The sequence below is a fragment of the Filicampus tigris genome, chromosome 5 (genome assembly GCF_054856515.1).
Source record: "Filicampus tigris isolate MCC_2025a chromosome 5, RoL_Ftig_1.0, whole genome shotgun sequence".
Classification (NCBI taxonomy): Eukaryota; Metazoa; Chordata; class Actinopteri; order Syngnathiformes; family Syngnathidae; genus Filicampus; species Filicampus tigris.
In genome coordinates this window covers 2,461,106-2,469,422 of record NC_141221.1, presented here as the reverse complement: position 1 = coordinate 2,469,422, position 8,317 = coordinate 2,461,106, and the positions used below count along the sequence as shown (strand labels likewise).

The 8,317-nt window shown below is 44.4% G+C and overlaps 1 protein-coding gene across 1 annotated transcript; it reads right to left on the bottom strand.

Moving 5' to 3' along the window:
• Positions 1–1,260: 1,260 nt before the first annotated feature.
• mat2ab (methionine adenosyltransferase 2Ab) lies at positions 1,261–7,430 on the bottom strand. The gene is made up of 9 exons (XM_086031205.1): positions 7,187–7,430; positions 6,278–6,355; positions 6,068–6,190; positions 5,421–5,533; positions 5,183–5,326; positions 4,438–4,656; positions 4,178–4,360; positions 3,934–4,067; positions 1,261–2,976 (listed from the first exon to the last, which is right to left on the bottom strand). Exons 1-9 carry the CDS (start codon positions 7,278–7,280, stop codon positions 2,874–2,876), a joined length of 1,191 nt encoding a protein of 396 aa, XP_085887331.1. The 5' UTR covers positions 7,281–7,430; the 3' UTR covers positions 1,261–2,873.
• Between the last annotated feature and the right edge of the window lie 887 nt (positions 7,431–8,317).

Here is an 8,317-nt window from a genome sequence, read left to right as displayed (position 1 = left end):
AAATATACATTACTGAATGAGGTTGCTTAAGCGTGAACATTTGCAATTGGGATGTGGCAGCATCAATCAATTAACAGTCATGTTAAATGGTGCCATGTGAGCGTTGATATTCGTTTGACTGAATGTGATTGGTTAACTCTGAATGCACACTAGTGAAAGTTGATTTTCAACGCTCTTCTGAGCGAAAAAAAAAAGGGTACAAATAATAGGCAACATTGATGGAAGAAAAAGCGTGTAATTGATTTCGTAAGGTCTCTTTTTTTTTTAATATCACAAAAACTGGCCTTTGAATAGGGGTGTGCGCATATACACACACACACACACACACACAGAGAATGTCATGTAAAACTTAATTTCAATACAGAGAGTCAAACTCTGTTTCACAGTTGAAAAAAATTCAAAGTTTTCCCCACCTGGATTTGGGGATCCCCTGCCATTCTTCCTGGCAGACCCTCTCCAGTTCTGTCAGGTTAGATGGTGAAAGTTTGTGGGCAGCCATTTTCAGGTCTCTCCATAGATGCTCAATCGGGCTTAGCTCGGGCTGGGCCAGTCAAGAACGGTTACAGAGTTGTCCTGAAGCCACTCCTTTGTTATTTTAGCTGTGTGCTTCAGGTCATTGTCCTTTTGAAAGGTGAACCTTCGGCCCAGTCGGAGATCCTGAGCAGTCTGGAAGAGGTTTACCTCCAGGATATTTCTGTGCTCGGCCGCGCTAATCTTTCCTTCAATTGTACCTTTCCTAATCAAGTCCAATCAGTTCAATTAAACGCAGCCAGACTCCAATAAAGGATCAGAACCATCTCAAGGAGGATCAGAAGAAATGGCCAGCATGTGAGTTAAATATGAAGCTTGCGGCAAAGGGTCTGAACACTTATGACCATATATTTCGGTTTTTCATAAATTTGCAAAAAATTTTTATTTTTTTGTCCAGATGGGATGCTGAGTGTACTTCAATGAGAAATAAAATGAAGTTTTGCTTTTGGCATATGGCAGCAATGACACAAAGTGAAAACTTTCAAGGGGTCTAAATACTTACCGTACCCACTGTGTATACATATATAAACATACACACAGTACAGAAATATATACATATCCACAGAAATTAGGTAGGAATGAAACATTACCGTTTGTCTGACAGAACAACATAATTTTGCACATGTGACTGACGAGTACTGTTTTAAACCTGTACCTTCAAATACAATCTACAGTAGTTAACCCCCCCCCCCAAAAAAAAACACATACCAAGAAGACACTGACACTTGAGACACTGCATGTAGGTTGATTTATTACAGAGCACAAGAGAGGCAAGTCTTCAATCTAAACATGAAACATTACAGAAAGAGCTACGTGTCCTTGATAGAATCCCATTTTGTGTGAGGGGTACGAAGAGAAGCAAAGGTGGAGAAGAAATAGAAAAGGCACATATACACTTACTGTAGCCAACGATTATGACCTGCAATAAGAGCACGACATTGGATGACCATGTAAATAAGGTTAGTTTCTCTGTACTACACCAACCAAATGTTGCCATCGTGATGAGGATTTTATAAGAGCCAATTAAATTAAAAGGAATTTAAAAAGGAAAAAAAAAAAGAGTTAGACAACCAATGCATCTCAAAAATATTTCTGCAGTCCAAGAATAAAAAAAAAAAGTTGTAAAATAGTCAAACATTTGCTGTTTGTTTTTGAGGTAAACCAAAGCTTTTCTGTACAACACTCCGGAGCCTCGAGCAAACAAACAAATGAATCAAGTCAAGAGGAATTCAAGATTCAGTAACTGAGTGTTTTTAAAGCTGCCTTCTGAAAACTCAGCTTCTCTGTATCCACACTGAGTTCCAGAGAACAAATAAATAGTGTTGCCATTGGGTATCCAAAATGACTGACAAATTCCACCAGAATAAAGACGGCAAGCCAGGCTTCTCTGAAACTACACCTGCCATCAATGTACCTGTGGAGTCAATGGTACTTAATAATTACATTTGTCTCCGCTCCCCCCCCCCTAACAAAAAGGGGGGACAGTTCAAAAACCCGAAATCCAAATGTTTCATCGCTATCAAGTTCGTCCAACACCTCTGCAGACCAGAGCAACGACATAGCAGCCTCTGACTTTTCTGTATGACGTCAGAAAACGGCAACGGTCCGCAGCGGCATGTGGGCCATTCAATTCAGAGGAGAGCTTGAAAGTGCAACATTTGGCGGCTCTTCGGCATGCAATGCATAGCATTTCTTTAATTTTTTTTTTTTTTTTTTTTTAAAGTCAACAATGACAACCTTTCCATTTCATTGTGCCACTCTAGCATGCCCCATAAAGAAAAGGAGCAATGCTAGCCAAAAAGAAAAGACCAGTGGCTGAGGGAATATTTCTACCAGACTGAGCGAAGAGGAACGTTTTGCGCAGTAAGCGCCGAGGAGTCTCCAAAACAAAGAGATGACGATTTACTTCGCAGGTCATACGCGCTCCTCTTGTCGTAGCACCAGCGAGTGAAGGCCAACTACAGTAAGACGAAACAACACTTTCCCACTGATTAGACTCATGTTAACTGGAAAGAGGAGCGCATCCAATCAGGTTTTCACACAGTAATGAGCAGAAGGAGAAGGGACAAGTTCTTGGAACCCAAAGGTTAAAAAAAAAAAAAAACAACAACAACAAAAAAAACAATAAATTAAGAAAAAAAGATTTGATTTCAAGGAGGCTGCATAACACAAACAGAAAAAAAGAGGACAAATATTCATGTGGTAAATGATGAATCATTTTAGAGGAAGGGGGGGCGGAGAGAGAGAGAGAGAGAGACAGCTAAGGGCATTTCACCCCCTGAATCTTGGAGGCTTCTCTGTAGTATACACCAACAAGCCTGGGGGCGAAAAGCTTAACAAGTTTAGTATTTCAGCTTTTTGGGAACCTCCCATGGGAAGGAGTCACGGCCAAAGTGGCCATAGGCGGCTGTCCTCTGATACAAGGGCTTCTTCAGATCCAGATCCCTGGAATACATAACCAACAGGTTGAGCAGCAACCACACACATACACACGCACGCACGCACCGAGATCAGATGCACACATTCCACTTCCCGCAGGCCAAACTCAGTGACGTACTTGGGGGGGAGCTAGCACCTAGCACCCAGCTAGTGAAAGTTGTGGGAGAAAATAAAATATATCACTTACCCCACCTACCCCCTTTTCCTCTGAACAAGGAGGTAGCGGCAAATTCCCAAAACAAATTGTGGGCTCTCACCATGCAACTCGAAAAGATAACAGTAGACTACACTCCCTTCTATATCTACATGATGAGAGCACAGCTCTCACGCACTTTAAAAAAAAAAAAAAAAAAAAAAAAAAAAACGGGATCAAAGCAAATCAGGCCAGGAGCTGCTGCGCTATGGCGTTAGATTGAGGCCACAATTGCGCATTTTACAGCAGTAAGTACGACGTCCGGGAAGACTCCAACAAACAGTCGATGGAAGTATTCTGGATTCTACACACTTTGCTGTCCTTATTGTTGTGGTAACAATTCAAAAATATTATTTCCAAGTATCTTTGTTTGGTTTAACGTTATTGTCCCTCGAGACACCACCAGCAGTTGATTCCCACCCCCGTTTCTCTCCACCTCTTAGTTACTATTGGATAGTAAACAGCCAATCAGAATCAGCCCAAATCCTGATTAAGAATTGTGGCACAATTATCAGGCCTGTATTGCACGAGCGAATCAAGAGTATCGCGCGCGTAGCGGGGAGAAGACTCAAGCGCAAAAATCTTGCGCGTGCACGTGGACGGTTTTGTACATGCGAAACATTTTTGAACGCGCAAAACGTATTTCACATTACATACACGCGAAACACGTTTCTGTATGCGGCGTTTGACAATACGCTGACGTAACCGCGGCATTAACGGAACGCCATACCGCGCGGGTGAACGGCCGGCGGCTTCACGTCGTGCATTACCTCACAATGACCCCGGGACGCAGGTCAAAGTTCTTCCTTACGATGTCCAGCAGCTCTCGCTCACTCTTGTTGGAAGTGCCGTAGTGGAAGATGGAAATGGAGAGGGGGTGGGCAACTCCGATGGCATAGGACACCTAACGCAGCATCGCATACATGAGGCACGTAGCAAAAAGAGCCTTTGCGATTGCAAGCCGACAGAAAAGTCCCGGGACTAAAAGTCGGCGCGGTCTAGCGGCGGACTGACCTGCACCAACACTCTCCTGCAGAGCTCAGCCTTCACCAGAGACTTGGCGACCCAGCGTGCCGCGTACGCAGCCGAGCGGTCCACTTTAGTGTAGTCTTTGCCAGAGAAAGCTCCGCCTCCGTGGGCCCCCCAGCCGCCGTAAGTGTCCACGATTATCTTGCGCCCCGTCAGGCCGGCATCGCCCTGCGAACGCGGCGACGGCGCGCGGATGGGTGAGCGACACTCCCAAGTCGCAAGGCGTGTGAATCCCGCCTCCTTACCTGAGGGCCGCCAATGACAAACCTGCCACTGGGCTGCAGGTGGTAGATGGTGTCGTCGTCCAAATAATTGCACGGAACAACAGACTTGATGACTTTTTCCTTCAGGGCATCTCTCATCTCTTCAAGGCAAATCTCCTCATCATGCTGAACAGAGATGACGATGGTGTGCACGCGCACCGGAAGCATGGCGCCGCGGTCCTGCCGATACTGCACGGTAACCTGAGAGGAGGTAAAAGACATGTCAGCGTAAAACGTACAACACAATCGAACGGACTTAGACCAGTGGTGTCAAAATGTTGGCCTTGGGGCATTTGTGGACCATTTGGCATTTTATTGGAACACTGCATATCCTAATCGGGCAACAAAAAAACGTTGGTTACAAGATGTTTTGATTAGGAATTGTTAATAACTTTGTCTTAAATGGTAAATAATTTAGGATGCTACCAGATAAGACAAATTTTTCATTTAATGTTGAAAGTTACAATTCTATTCACCATTTAAAAATTAAAAAAAGAGAAATCGAATGTTTCCATAGAATCCCTAAAACGCAGAAATGAAATTCATACCATAAGTAACTTCTTCCTTTGCTACCAAGAAAATTAAGTTGAGGTTTTCCTTTCATGTTTCAACTACAGTACATGGAAGTGGTTTTTAGCAGAAAGATGGCATGGCCTCGTCTTCCTTCCATTTCCCCCGTGGAAAGTTTTGCCATCCCTGCGCTTGACCAGTTGGAACAGGCAGCTACCTGCGTCTTGGAGTCAGGTCGGAGCCACGGCAGAGTGCCGTTGCGTCGGAGCTCGGCCATCTTGGCATTCAGTTTGTGAGCGAGCACAATTGTGAGGGGCATGCCCTCCTTTGTCTCGTCAGTGGCGTACCCGAACATCAAGCCCTTGAAAGCAGGGGGGGTGAAAACAACACCGTCACCTTCACGTGCCGTTTAAGGACGACAGAACGCTGGACAAGAGGATGAGGGTAAAACCGACCTGGTCGCCAGCTCCAATGTCCTCTTCGTTGCGGTCAACGTGGACGCCCTGAGCGATGTCTGGAGACTGCTGCTCCAAGGCCACCAGCACATTGCAGGTCTTGTAGTCAAAACCTGCACGCAGAGAAACAAAGTCAAGACTGAAACAAAGCGGCCAAAAGGGATGAAAATAACAGGAAAAACTCTGGTTTGGGGAGTAGGGATAAAATTAAGTTAATCACTGTAAACATTAAGCCAATAAAAGGCTTCAGAGTTCGCCAACTTCTGAGACATGAGTTACAAGCCATTGCTTGGGTGATTTTTTTTTTTTTTTGCTTTGTGCTGAGTAAAATAAAAAGGCACGTCCAACACGAGTCTGCACTCGTCTAATTACAGTTGGTCTTTAAACCGAAGCTTCGGTGCATTGAGCAATGAACTTTGAACAAATCAAACCGGCAAGCCAAGGCGCCACCATATTAGGGAAACTTGACTTGCTAGTACGTAAATGTGTCAGCCCAACCATCTAGTCTTACATCAAGTAACCAAGTAAAGCTCACCAACCGTTTCTTAAAATGCATCCAATAGTGAGCTATTTCGCACTTCTGCACAGTAGCACTGCCTCCGCCAACAAAAGTATTTCCTTTGTCTGACAAAAACGGTCACACACACCTTTAGCCGAGTCATCGTAGCCAATCTGGCGAATAGTGTCCCGCACGATTTTCTGGTAGTCCACTGTAGCTCGTGAGGTCACTTCGCCAGCCAACAGGATCATTCCAGTCTTAGCAACCGTTTCTGGTGGAACACGCAGGGAATGGAACACAATCAAAATTAACATTTGCACACGAATGTATACGAAAGGAAAGGCTTTGATTGTCTTACCACAAGCAACCTTGGCATCAGGATCTTGCTTGAGATGAGCGTCAAGGACCGCATCACTAATTTGATCGCAGATCTTGTCTGAAAAGTTCAATTAGAAGGTTGCAGTAAAGCACAGACTCAATATGCAGAGTGCAGCCAGCCCATGTGCTCGGTGGGAGTGGCCCAACGAGCGAAAGAGCCGCCATTTCAAACATGTGCACATGTGGTGGGGGGCCCACAGCTAGCTAACCGGCAACAGGAAAGCAACTGACAAGAAACACGGCCGCCCAACAGTCTCGGCTCTGTTCGCGCTCTTCATTAAAACGACTTTTTTCCCCTCCTTGGCTTTGTGCTCGATCGCGCCGGGTTCAGTTAGCATTTCAGATATGTTTAGCAGTGTTGTTCGAGACGTCATCCATATGCCAAATAACTTTGTGAAAATAGCGTCGTAGAAACAATGCAATTTTATTTTTTGTTAGCCAAGCGACCGAATAACCGGAAACACGTCTCCAATTCCCAATCCTTCGCACATTGTTAGCTGCTTATCTAACCAACAAGCACAGTCACAGTGAACACTCGACCTCATCTCTTGGATGGGCTAAAAAAAAAAATAATAATAATAAAATAAATAAATAAAAGGCCCACAATAAATATGTATTAAAACTAGTACATTCTGTACGGAAAATACATGTTAGGACGCCACATATCCAAAGAGCTGTTCGCTGTTAGATTAGCAAGATAGCGACTGGCTCGTGTGCCTTCCGAGTGCGGACCGGCCCCTCATTTCCTCACTAACATCGACACACGAATATACTAAACTACCCCGCGTTTCATACGCGTAAATGTTCAATACTGCTTGACAGCTAAACATCGACCGCGTGCCGTTGGCTAATTAGGTTAATGTGGTCTAAAAGGTCAGCGTGTACTTACCGGGATGCCCTTCTCCGACAGATTCCGAGGTGAACAAGAAGCAGTCCTCGTCAATGACAGAGTTGTGAAAACCATTCATCTGGCCGTTCATCATCGTTCACGACTAATGGTTGTGTATAGGCCAAAGAGCGTAACGGCGGAAAAATCAACAAAGGGTGTGTGCTTGCACTGGCAACTCTCACGAAAGTCTGCCTTCCTCCTCGCAGTCCAAATACAAGTAAGCCTCATGGAGCCCGGCTCCAATATTTATGCCATGAAGTCTGCACGTGACGTCATAGGAAATGGACCATACCAATAACGCGACTGAAGGGGGTTATATCGCACCGTGCGGCGTGCACTGTACTTAGCATGTTCTCTCGAGTAACGCCGAAGGACGAAAAAAGTTCTGTATCGTGACTTGGTTGACACTCATAAGTCCCAACAGGTTTTACACTGTAAATAGCAAATTTCATAAATGATTGACTGTTGTGACTGTTATGTTTACTTATCTACAGTATGTTAGTCAGGAAGGCCATCTTTTTTGTTAAAGACAATTCCAAAAATGATTTCAGTTCTGAAATGTTAAAGTCCCTGTCGAGTGAAATTGTCAAATTGAGGCTCTATTTACCATACGTGTTTTGAAGATAGTTGCTGAAAATGTGCAAATACTGAGAACTAAGTAGGACTGAATTGTGGTGATAGCAGTGAGTTTTCATTTCACCGTTGCTTTTTTTTCCCCCTGATTTTTGGGGTGAGCCAGGGCTAAAACAGTGGGCGGGGACGCACTTACATATAAGTGTCCTCTGAGTCACTATGGAAAAAAATCCCTTTTAACATCTAAAATGTGGATGTGTTGCAGATATGTAATGCAGTTTTGCCTAGAAAATTTCAGGATATAAAATTGATGGATTTATCTGGTGGATTAGTGGTTAGCAACCACTGACTACCTCACAGTTTTGAGTTTCAGTGTCCAAATCAGCCTGCCTGTGTGGAGTTTGTATGTTCTTCCCATGCTTGCGTGGGGTTTCTCCAGGTACTCTGGCTTCCTCCCACATTCCAAAAAGTCGACATTAAGTGTCCCTCGAGGACCACATAAGTTGCCCTTGGGCCTTTTCTAACAAAGCACTGTAGAAGTTCAAAAGAAAGAGCCAC